Below are 12548 nucleotides of genomic sequence, written 5' to 3'. Positions count from 1 at the left end.
TGGACTTATTGGGCCAAATGGCCTGTTTCTATACTATAGGGAATCTAATCTAATGTAATCTAGTTGAGGCCCTTAAGTGGGCCTTTAATCTGACCCCACCTCCACTGGTCTTGCAGCGCACAGAAGGAAGCTTGCTTCATTCAGAAGCATGAAGTGTCTGATTGAAGGAGCAGTCCCGCATCTGAACATCCCTCCTGCCATCCATTGATGTCACTCAGCCTGGGATCGGGGTGGTATTGGCAGGAACCACTGCCGCCGTGATAGTGTTGCTGTTCAAGAGCAACTCAGATTAACTGGCAGCTCGGGGTGGATGTGACTTCCACTTCCGGGGTCCTGAATTCCAGGGCAGGCCTGATTCACTCTGTAGTCTGTCCTTGACTGTAGCAATGTCACTGACATGAGCATTGGAGTAGAGGCTCAGGGAGGTTTTTAATGGAGGAAACAGTGCTCTCATTAACCAGCTTTCCATCTGTCAGAATGCCCACATTACTTCTTTTCGAAGTGTACTTGCCATGTTAAATGTCAGTCCCTGAATTAGACAGAAGCACATCTGACTGGGAGAAGGGAGCCCTGGCTGCCAAATGTTGCCAGCAGATCGGAGGCCTGGAGCTGTATTTATGGGTAGCACGGTGGCTCAGTGGTTAGCGCTGCTGCCTCACAGTGCCAGGGATCCAGGTTTGATTCTGGCCTCAGGCGACGGTCTGTGTGGAGTTTGCACATTCTCCCCGTGTCTGTGGGTTTCCTCTGTGTGGTCTGGCTTTCTCCCACAGTCCAAAGACGTGCAGGTCAGGTGAATTGGCCATGCTAAATTACCCATAGTGTTAGGTGCATTAGTCAGGGGTAAAGTCGGGGAATGGGTCTGGGTGGGTTACTCTTTGGAGGGTCAGTGTGGATTTGTTGGGTCGAAGGGCCTGTTTCCACACTGTAGGGAATCTAATCTAATCTAATAGCCGCGCCACCAGGGAGACAGTGACTACTGCTTGTCCTATACCCACTGGAGGTCCAGGCTGCCAAGACACAGATAGGTGATTGTGGAAGGCGTGGGCTCACAGGCTTGCAGAAGGTAGGCTGAGGGATGTCAGCAGTAAGAGAAGGGCCTCACTGTGGGTAGGCTTGTCCCTTTCCAATGCTGGGTCTCTCAAAAAGGCACAGAGTCCTTTTGAATGACAGAAACAAGCAGTTCAAAAGCAATAGAGGTAGCAAATTCCACAATAGAATTAGCTGCGTCAATTTATCTTCAGAATATGATGTGAGGTTAGACTGAACTTTTCTAATTTAAGTTGATAAAGACATTGTTTGATGGAGCAATAAACTATATAAGTAATGATGTCTTGATCTTCAAACTGTACTAAATTAGCTGATATCATCAAGCAAGTGATGGAAATATTGTATGTCGCCACATTGCACAATATTGCTTGGTCTGAATGTCAGTGTAATAAATACAAGCCACCTTTTTGTTTCTGCATCCTCAGTTCTTTGTTCTTTTTTAATAATAACTTGGTTGGGGTTCTTTCTCTATTTCCCTTGATGGCCAAATTAATCATTTACTGATCCTTCTGCCTACATTTGTGTATATTTAAGACTCACCACAATGATGGAATAGCAGGGAGAAACCACAGTCAGGATGCGAGTTGGTGATTGCCATCCAGTTGCCCCATAAAGAAGGAAAAAGCACCTTGGAGCTTTATGTAACTATTATTGTCTAAGAATTGACATAAGGTGTTTCACACCTAATACTTTCTTGTCCAGTTACTATTATTAATTCAAGAAATACGTCAATCAAATTGCACAAGGCAAAATCTTTCAAACCAAAATGCTGAGAATGGCCTGTTAATCAGTTTTTGCTGATGGTGTCCAAGATACTTAGATCTTTCATATTCAACAGGCAGATAGTTTAAGAAAAGATGATGTACTGATCAGGCAGCATATCGGTTTAAGTGATGTGCTCATGTCTTTGAGTGGTCCCTATGCTATATATACTTCAAACAGGATTGGGCTTAGCTATGAAAACCCCATTTCCATTCACTGTCTGGATGCACTACATCAAGAATCACAAGTATGACTCCCCCTAGCCAGTGCTGCGGCCTGTGCCTTAGAATTATTCACATCAAGAATGCTGTGAAAATCATTGGTAAGAAATAGATTAGCAATAATACAATGAGCGTAAAGCACTTCAGAAGTTTGGTTTCCCATCAGCTAAAAAAGCTAAAATTAGAAGTTCACTGAAGCGTTTTATGTGTTTTTTCAAATAATTTAATCTTTTCAAGATGTTCTCATTCAAGTTTTGAGGAGACAACTGTGTGAAATCGGTAAAGATGTTTATAACAGTGCCCTCTAGTGACTGTCAAATTATGATCTAAATGAACACCTCAGAATTAATCTCACGTTTGTCTCTCCTTCCACCCTGTAGAGTGACGTTTGAAGAAGATGGCTTTTGTCAGCCCTACAGGGGCATCGCCTGTGCAAGGTTCATTGCAAACAGCAGCATATATGTGGACTCTCTGCAGATGCAAGGGGAAATTGAAAACCAAATCACAGGTGTGGGAAGTATTGGATGACAATGATGAGCTCTTCCTGTACTGTACTTTGATCAAGGTGTTGGTTGCAAGCTGCGATCATGCTGAAAATGAAAAGCTTTTTCTGAAGTTAGTAAATTAAGCAATTAAGCATTCTGCCTCAGTGATTAGCCGGGTTGTAAAAAGTGCTGATTCATTAAGGCACATGGTTGTATGGACACTTGTCACCTGCCAATAGGCCTTTCTAACTGTTTGAATTAAGACAATATTCAATCACATAGAAGAGCAAATGCTGCCGACAAGTCCAAATTATTTTCTAATCTGATATCCGAAAATGCATATTGTCCAACAAGTTATATGAAACAAATTTGGAATGATATTGGGGCCTCCAGAGTGCTTGGGTATGGTTCCATCGCTGGCAGTGCAGTTACCCATTGAGCTATCAGGAGAACTTTGAAACAATCTAAAGGGCCAAGTTATTTACTGTGAACTAGAAAAGCTTTCATGGAAAAGCAGGGCCCCTTCTAAGTTTCTCAAGTAAATATACGTTGATGTATTTAGTAAAGATTCTGTGTAGCTTGTTTTAGTTGATATAGAAAATAAGAACAATTTAAAGTCGCAAGCAAGTTAATAATCTTGTTCGTTTATCCTGTAGCTGCTTTCACAATGATTGGAACCTCAAATCATCTAACTGATCGTTGTTCCCAGTTTGCCATCCCATCTTTGTGTCACTTTGCCTTCCCTTACTGTGACCAAACCTCGTCAGTGCCTAAACCCCGTGACCTTTGCAGAGATGAGTGTGAAATCCTGGAAAATGACCTTTGCAAGACGGAATATATTTTTGCCAGATCAAATCCTTTGATCCTAATGAGATTGAAGCTGCCAAACTGTGAAGATCTCCCCATGCCAGACAGTCCGGAGGCAGCAAATTGCATGCGTATTGGAATTCCCATGGCAGAGCCCATCAATAAAAGTAAGTCATGATGAGAACTTTGACTCTAGGAGGATATTGGTCAGTCCAACAGTTTGAGAGATTTCTGTGGAGCATTTTTTCACATTCCCAACTGAAGTTGGGGGATTTAGGGATCCTAGTGCAAGAATCACACAAAAAAACTAGCATCCAGGTTTAGCAGGGAATAGGGAAGGCAAATGGAATTTTGGCCTTTATTTCAAATGGAATGGAGTAAAAAATAGGGAAATCTTCCAAAAAGCTGTACAAGGTCCTAAATAAACCAGATTCTGAATACTGTGAACTGTTTTGGTCCCCTTATCTAAGGACAGATATATTGGCATCAGAGGCAATCCAGAGAAGATTCACTTGGTGGATTCTGGGTATTTTTTAAGAGGAGAGGTTGTTAGGTTTGACATAGATTCATTGTGTTTAAACAAATGAGAGAGGATCTTCATGAAACACATGCGATTTTTAGGGGGCTTGACAGGGTAGATGCAGAGATGATGTGGAGGTGCTGGTGTTGGACTAGGGTGGACAAAGTTGAAAATCACATGACACCAGGTTATAGTCCAACAGCTCTATTTGTAAATACAAGCTTTTGGGAACGCTTCTCCTTCATCAGATAGCTAGCTACCTGACAAAGGAGCAGGGCTCCTAAACCATGTATTCGCAAATAAACTTGTTGGACTATAACCTGGTATCATGTGATTTTCAACTAGATGCAGAAAGGTTGTTTCAATTTGTGACTGAGTCCAGGATCAGAGGACATAATCTCAGATTGAGGGGTTGCACATTTAAGACCAAGATAAGGAGGATTTTTTTTTTCATCTCTTGAAACATGGTGAATCTGCAGAATTCTTTATCACGGAGCATGGGTTGTTAAACATGTTCAATGCTGAGATAGACTTTTAATCAGTAGGGGGATCAAGGATTATAGGGAAAAGGCAGGAAAGTGGTGTTGAGGATTATCAAATCAACCATGACCTCATTGAATGGCACAGCCAACTCAATGGGCTCAATGACCTATTTCAGCTCCTACATCTAGTGGTCTTATCGTACTGAGTGTCAGCAATTAACCTTTTCAAGTGGCTATTCCCTCTGAATGATGAGTTCATGCTGTCATATGCATGAATGTCTGATATACTGCAACCAGGGGAATTTGCAATCAGCAGCTCAAAGCCTGATTCATTTCTTTCTCCTCATTGAACCAAGGTTCATTGAGGCAAATCTTCATACCAGTGCCCATGCTAAGGTCAGTTCACTGAGCAGAGAACTTGGGACACATCTAAACAACGGGGGAATCAGACTCAACTTTCACAGTCAAATAGCTTGCCAAGCAAAGATTAGACTAAAAACAAAAACATGGAGCAACGTTCAAGAATATAACTAGAAAAATATTGTTGCGTTATAACAATTTGTCATGGCTAATGGAACAGAGCCATAGAGATATACAACACAGAAACACACCCTTCGGTCCGACTCATCCATGCTGACCAGATATCCGAAACTAACCTAGTCCCATTTGCCAGCACTTGGCCCATATCCCTCTAAACCCTACCTATTTATATACCCATCCAGATGCCTTTTAAATATTGTAATTGTACCAGCCTCCACCACTTCCTCTGGCAGCTCATTCCATACACGCACCATCCGCTGCTTGAAAACGTAGCCACTTAGATCACTTTTAAATCTTTCCCCCCTCACCCTAAATCTATACCCTCTAGTACTGGACTCCCCCATCCCAGGGAAAAGACCTTGTCTATTTATCCTATCTATGCCCCTCATGATTTTATAAACCTCGATAAGGTCACCCCTCAGCCTCCAACACTCCAGGGAAAACAGCCCCAACTTATTCAACCTTTCCCTATAGCTCAAGCCCTCCAACCTGGCAACATCTTTGTAAATCTTTTCTGAACCCTTTCAAGTTTCATAACATACTTCAATAGGAAGGAGGCCAGAATTGCACACAGTATTCCAAAAGTTGCCTAACCAACGTCCTATATGGCTGCAACATGACATCCCAACTCCAATACTCAATACTCTGACCAATAAAGAAAAGCATACCAAATGTCTGCTTCACTATCCTATCTACCTGCGACTCCACTTTGAAGGAGCTATGGACCTACACTTCAACGTCTCTTTGTTCAGCAATACTCCCCAGGACCTTACCATTAAGGTTATAGATCCTGCCCTGATTTGTCTTTCTAAAATGCTGCACATTTATCTAAATTAAACTCTATCTGCTAATCCTTGGCCCATTGACCCATCTGATCAAGATCTTGTTGTACTCTGAGGTAACCTTCTTCACTGTCCACTATATCATCAATTTTGGTGTCACCTGCAGACTTACTAACTAGACTAGAATAGGATATCTTTTATTCTCACAGACCTGGCTACTGACAAGTTCACAATTACAAAAATTACATTTTTTTTCTGTTCCTTAAAACCTTTTATTCCTTGCTGGGATATGGTTTCACAGGCACTGATTGGCTGCTATTGGTAATGAGTGTAAATAAGCTGTTCGACCACAAAGGGCAAGACAGTTGAGTCAGATTCTTTGTTCACCCAATAGCTGGATACATTTCTCTCCAGCAGGGATGCTGGAATGATATGAACAGGATGAATTTCAGCTGATTTGCCTGTTGTTGACCGACAGTTGACATGTCCAATTTAGTTGGGCAAACCTCTGGAGGTTCCAACTGAGCTCAGGCTGCTCATTTATCAAAAATTAGGATCAAGACCTCAAAATTCATAGTTTATGACTTAGGTACTTGCCTCAAAAATTAATTCAGCCATTTTCAAAACCTATAACCTCTACCATCTCGAAGAACAAAGACTGCAGCTCCATGGGAACACCACAACCTGCAAAATCCCCTCTAAGTCACATTCTATTTATCTTACAGTCACTGACTTAGAATTCTATCATCATGGCAATCGTGAAGGATACTGAAACCTTTAATCTAGCTCATTTAAGCTTCCTAGAAGTGGCATACATTCACATGCAGGGACCCATTCTCTGCAAACAATTTTTTTTTAATCATCTGGGAGCAAGGGACAGGGGAGTCTATCCCCATTTCTTTCACCATAACAACGCCTCAGCCTATTAGAGTCAATTTTCAAACTGATCAACATCCCTTACCTCCCATTACGTAAGTTGTTGAGATTGTTTGAAATCTGGCATTCTTGTGTTTGTCCGGATGATCAAAGAGTATAGCGGCATGTCTCTTCGGCAATATTTGAGTTTTACTGTGTCAAGCAACTGTTTGTGTCCTGTGTTTTTTGTTTCTCCCCCACAGATCACAAATGTTTTAACATTAGCGGCATAGATTACCGGGGCACCGTGAGTGTAACTAAATCAGGCCGACAGTGTCAGCCATGGAATTCTCAGTATCCACACAGTCACTCTTACACTGCCGTTAAATATCCTGAACTCAATGGTGGTCACTCATATTGCCGGAACCCTGGGAATCACAAGGATGCTCCATGGTGTTTTACTCTGGATGAATCAGTGAAATTGGAGTTGTGTGAAATTCCATTGTGTGGTAAGGATCATCTATTGAACTTTCTGAAAGAGGGCCAAATATAATGCAATGAGTCAGTATATTGTACTTCCAGTGCTTTTCATATTGAGAAATATAGTGAGGGTCAAAGAACCTTAGTCCTGCACAATAACAAGACTACAAAAGCAAAGGTTAACTTAAATTAACAAGTAGTCATCAGGAAATACAAAATCTGAGTTCTTAGAAGTTGGACATAACAATAGAAAGAAAGGCCAAGGACAGATTGATGTTTCACAGACTGTGAAGGCTCTGAGAAAACTGAATCAGAGTGGCGGGTAATAAAGGAATATACCGTGAACAACACCAACCTGCAGGATATTATCCTTGAGTCATCGGCAGAATAATAAAGAAACGTTTGGAAGAGCAACTGCTAAAATAGAGTCAGGCTAGAAAAGATGAACAGAATGGAAGTGAGTGAAGGATCACCCATTCAGCTTTTTGTGAAAGTGAATCTTACAATGAGAGGTTTTACTGGATGATCAGCACAGGTAGTTCTTGAATAACGCATGATCCGGCAGCACGATTTGGGTATAATGTTGCTGAAGAATTAGGAAATGATATTTTCGAGGACACTTACCTGTGTTCGCAATCGTGAGATTCCAGCGGGGATCGGTTTGCACACTTCATTTCGTGCATGCGCCGATGTCAGCTGCTGACAAAACAGCTTTCTCTGTGGGAGGTACTGCACAGAGAGCAGCTTTCTTACAGTTTTAAAAGTACTTTGTTAAATTTGGAGAAAGTGAGGACTGCAGATGCTGGAGATCAGAGCTTAAAAATGTGTTGCTGGGTGGGGAAGGAAATATATCCTTAGTGGTGGGGTCTGTTTGGAGGTGGCGGAAATGATGGAGGATGATACGATGTAACTGGAGGTTGGTGGGGTGGTAGGTGAGGACCAGGGGGGTTCTGTCCTGGTGGCGATTGGAGGGGCGGGGTTCAAGGACGGCGGAGCGGGAAGTGGAGGAGATGCGGTGGAGAGCATCGTCGACCACGTCTGAGGGGAAATTGCGGTCTTTGAAGAAGGAGGCCATCTAGGTTAAATTTGCTTTTGTTTCATTACTAAATTTGATTTCAACCTTCATTCAGGCTGTACTGTACTTTATGTTGGACCTTTCGGTGATTTTTGAGTGTTCGTGAGTGATATTTTTTGCTGATCTGCCCCTAACCCCACTTTCCCCATAGGCCCTGTTATTTCTATAAATAATTTTCTATTAAGCAAGATTTCACTGGAACACAACAATGGCATTATACGAGAACTGCCTGTATTATTTCACATCTTACTGTCACTGAAATCGTATCACTGTCAAACACCAATATTTAACTCAGTAAAGAGAAAACAATTTTATATCTAAGATAGGCTGTATTTCTTTATTGAAATGCATTGTAATTCAAAAGTAAGTAAATTGCACTTGATTATTGAGGTGTGTGATGCTGTTATAAGGCACTATTGCATTTTGTGACTTTGGCGAAATGCTGAAATAGTTTTCATACTGAAACCTATTTTATTCTAACAGTTGATGCATGCTTTATTACTTGTGTTGTGATTTATTCCTGAAGGATGGAGGAGTCTTGTGTTGTTTTTCAATGCTGGAGTATTGAGCAGTGTTAGATTTTTAAGCTGAAGTACTTTAAAAATGTCATATTTTACCTTTGACGTACGCTGAAGTCAGATTACTTCTGTTAGTTGCAGTTTATTCATGACGTGTCAGCCTTTGCTTTGTGAGAGACCCCTCGCCTCTGAGGCAGAAGATTAGGGTGTCAGATACACTCCAGATATTCTCAACATGTCAACTAAACTGACTTCAAAACCATACAGCAGGATTGCTAGACTGTTTGATGTGGTGCCCTTTACATGAGATAAACTGTGGTTCTGGCTGTCCTGACAGATAAATATAAATGATCCCATTGGCACAATTTTGAAGTAAAACAAGAAAGTTCTTTTGCTTCCCTGGCCAACATAAACCACTTAAAGCAACACCACTAAAATAGTTACCTGGTAGTTTATCTGATAGTTGTTTGTGGGGCTATGGTATGCACAAATATTGGCAGTTATTTTTCCCGAATCCCAACAGTAGTTCAAAAGTACTCCATTGACTGTGCAAACTTTGAGATTTTCCAAAATCGTGAAAGATGTAATTCAAGTTTCATGCACTTCACTCTTGCAAAAGTGGACTGGATTGAAACTTGTTACACGGGGACTAAGACTTTTTTCTTTCTTCACAACCAGACTCGAAAGAAAACAGCAAGATGGAAATTCTTTACATCCTGGTCCCCAGTGTTACAATTCCCCTGGCAATTGCCCTGTTGTTCTTCTTCATCTGTATTTGTCGGAACAATCAAAAGTCGTCAACACCTGTTGTCCAACGCCAGCCGAAACCTGTGAGAGGGCAAAATGTCGAAATGTCCATGCTGAACGCGTACAAACCAAAGGTAAGAATGATTGTTCTGCTTTTAAGTATTATTCTATCATTCCATCTATTTTCTACACATTTCTTTATATGAATGTTATCGCTTCTCTCCGTTATTTTAAAAAACTTAGTAAAACTAAGTGACCTTAAGTCACTTTTCCGCATGTGTAAAAAAAAAACAAAAAAACTGTCAAGAAAATTCCTTAGAGCTGTTCCAGTTCCACTGTAGTTACTCCATCAGCAATGTAGTGAAAACCCTGGGCAGGAAATTATACTCCACCGGAACTGGAAGTGAGAGGGCAGCTCACTTCAGCTGGCAGCAGGCACACTCCTGGTGATGGCAGCAGCTCCACAACACCCCACATTAGAGATGGCCATTGTTGAGGCTGCTCTGACAGAATGGGAGAACACAGAAGGATGGAGGCTCTGCATGGTCACTGAGTTTGGGGGATGCCACAGACAGGCAGGCAATGATTGTTGGGGGTTGTGGTGGGCTGAGTGTCACGAGGCTTGGAGTTAGAGGGACCCCCTCTGTGAGCCACGGAGCACTGAGAAACAGGGGTTCCTGCCTGTATTATACACCCCCAACCCGAGCTTCCCCCACCCACACACACACCAATTGGGAAGTGGAGCCAGGATACCCGGAGTTTTCACATGGCCACAGCTGCACAGCCAAGAGGACAAAATGCCCACAGTGGCAGGAGGTGACCCTTGGTTAGCTACTGAAGAGGCTCTTGGTGGGTGGATGTCTGCCAACTTTCCCAGCCCTGGTGAAATGGCATGGTGGGGATAAGATGTCTTCAAGTCTTCCTGCATCTTTTTGCCAGCCTTCCCACCTCTCAGCCAATTCCCAAAGGCCTGATACAAGTTCATTCCTGTTTGTGTGTGTATGGAGGCTCTGTGCTGCATGTCAGATAAAACTACCCTGAGACATTTCCCATGTGGAGCATTGTAATAATCATCTATAATACATGCTACGTTTAACATGCATTCCCTCCTCTGCTTGTAAAAACTTTCCTATGTAAGCCACACATTCTTTCTGGGTCTATTTTCCCATTCAGAGTGCTTTGGGGCGATTCTGACCAAAGAATGAACACAAGTATGAAGGTGGAACAATGTTAGTAAGACTGGCCTGTTTAAAACTCCAAAATTTGCACATAATTCTGGTTGCAAATGCTGATTCTATTAATTGGAACCTGTCTGGAGGTGTTAACCAGAACCCTCAGATTTAGCACCGAGATGCTGATAGACCACAAGTCTTTGTGGAATGATACATGTAAGAGAGCACTGCCTGGAACACAGTGACATGTTTTAAAAAGAGGGACTGGACACACAGGCTGTTGGACATGAAATCGTGGAAAGAGGAATGTCCTGTACCCACAGGTGAGGGATGTTACCTCGACCTCCTCCTGCTCCTCTCCCTTTCTCATGCAGTGGCTGTTGCTGCTCTGACTAGCCCGTTCCTTACCCAGGTGATGAGGGGACCCCTAGCAAGATGCCAATGACCAAGCACTCCCTTTCTCCTGGTGACTCCTACAAGGTGTCCAACAAGGTGGAGTAGCACAGCACTTACTCTTTTTAGGTGAAGTCCTCAAAGAATTTCCGAAGTAAATCTTGCTCGAGTGTTGGTGAAGTCTTGATAAAGTGTCCCAGAAAGTCTCCTGATGTGTTTCAGACGTGCCCATCACAGCTTCAGCAGCAATGGTCATGAAATGGTGAGTATCCCTTTAAATGGTGAGTATCCCTTTAAGTAGCTCTTGAAATCAAAATCAGTGATGCGTTTACTCCCACATGTTTGGTTGGAGGTGAGATGAGGAATTAGCTGATTAAAATGCCACAGTGCATTTATTTCATTATTGAGTTCTAGTGGGCATTTTAGGTGAGAGGAATGTTGTTTGAAGAGATTCCAAAAAAAAATTATACTTGAAAGTAGCTAGCTTCGGCTCCTTTACCAAGATGGTCTCTTGCAGTAAAGACTTGTTAAACCTTAAGATTCTACATTGGCCACCTTTTAGCTTTTTAAAGCCTCAGTTAGTCAATAAAAATTACTCCATGTTTTGGTGCATAGTTACCAATGTATTACCTGACCACTAGAGGGCAATATCTACACTAACACTGTATATTGAAAGTTTTGATCAATGTGTTTGTCCAGTGGGATTTCACTGCTTACCAAACTTGTAATAATCCACTCGTCATTTCCCACATGACATTAACATATGCAATGTTAAAACAAATGTGTGATATTTGAAAATAGGTTTGAGGATTTTAAATCAACAGCAGTTAAGACTGTTATCGTCACTGGCTCATCTCGAAGAATAAATTGAAAAATATTTTGCATAACTCTGTTCCGTAAGCCAAACCTGTTATGAATATTCTCAAGGGGTGGTGACAATCTGTTGACTGAAACGGTTTGTTGCTGCAGTTCATGTGAAAACAAGAAATTTCTTCAAGCGTAAACTGTCTCTATTTCATCAGAATTGATATATTCCAAGAATCAGGAGGGGTAAAGAATCAACATATCTTTACTTGTTAGGCTCTGCCCTCTGACTCTTGCCTTGCTTACATTCTGATACCCTCCACTTCTGAACACAGTATCCAGACATTTAGTAGACGGTTGGGTTATGAACAATCTTTGACAATCTTTCTTTTTATTCCAACATACTCCATTTCTTTTGAGTGCTCATTTCAACAGGTTTAATGAGATAAAGGTGTAATGCATTTGACTTTTGCTGCACCACAGCCATTCGTCAAAGTTGCATATTTCAGCCCACATTGGTCGCAATACAGTGTTGTCCATTGCTCACATTCCTCAACTGTTTTGAAAACTGCCAACTGCCAGTAAACCAAAACCAGGTTTTCTTGTTTTGGTGAACAATTGGCCCTTCAGTTTCCAGGTCGCTAGAAACCTGACAACTGAACTAAATTCTGAAAATCAGTGTGAAATATTTGTGGGACTGGTAAGTGGTAGATCTCTATAAACAGTAAAGTGGGGTGCCTGTCATCCAATTATTAGTCGTGGTTATTTTAATCAACCTGTTCAGGTACGTTTTGACAGTGATGTGGGGCTGGTGGAATTTGAAACCAGACCTTCTGCGGGGTTGCAATATAGAAGTAC

At 41.8% G+C, this 12548-nt stretch overlaps 1 protein-coding gene across 3 annotated transcripts in view; it reads left to right on the top strand.

Moving 5' to 3' along the window:
* ror1 (receptor tyrosine kinase-like orphan receptor 1) overlaps positions 1-12548 on the top strand; it is a 306261-nt gene that overhangs the window by 269053 nt on the left and 24660 nt on the right. For all 3 annotated transcript variants that reach the window (XM_043699447.2, XM_043699446.2, XM_087990688.1), the window contains 4 exons: positions 2411-2538; positions 3172-3489; positions 6765-7010; positions 9253-9455. In XM_043699447.2, the coding sequence (XP_043555382.1) occupies positions 2411-2538; positions 3172-3489; positions 6765-7010; positions 9253-9455 (895 nt within the window). The remainder of the gene's footprint in view (positions 1-2410; positions 2539-3171; positions 3490-6764; positions 7011-9252; positions 9456-12548) is intronic.

This window comes from Chiloscyllium plagiosum, unplaced genomic scaffold, assembly GCF_037043375.1.
Source record: "Chiloscyllium plagiosum isolate Xiang-an unplaced genomic scaffold, Cpla_swu_hap1 HiC_scaffold_9, whole genome shotgun sequence".
Lineage (NCBI taxonomy): Eukaryota > Metazoa > Chordata > Chondrichthyes > Orectolobiformes > Hemiscylliidae > Chiloscyllium > Chiloscyllium plagiosum.
This window is presented reverse-complemented; position numbering and strand designations above follow the sequence as displayed.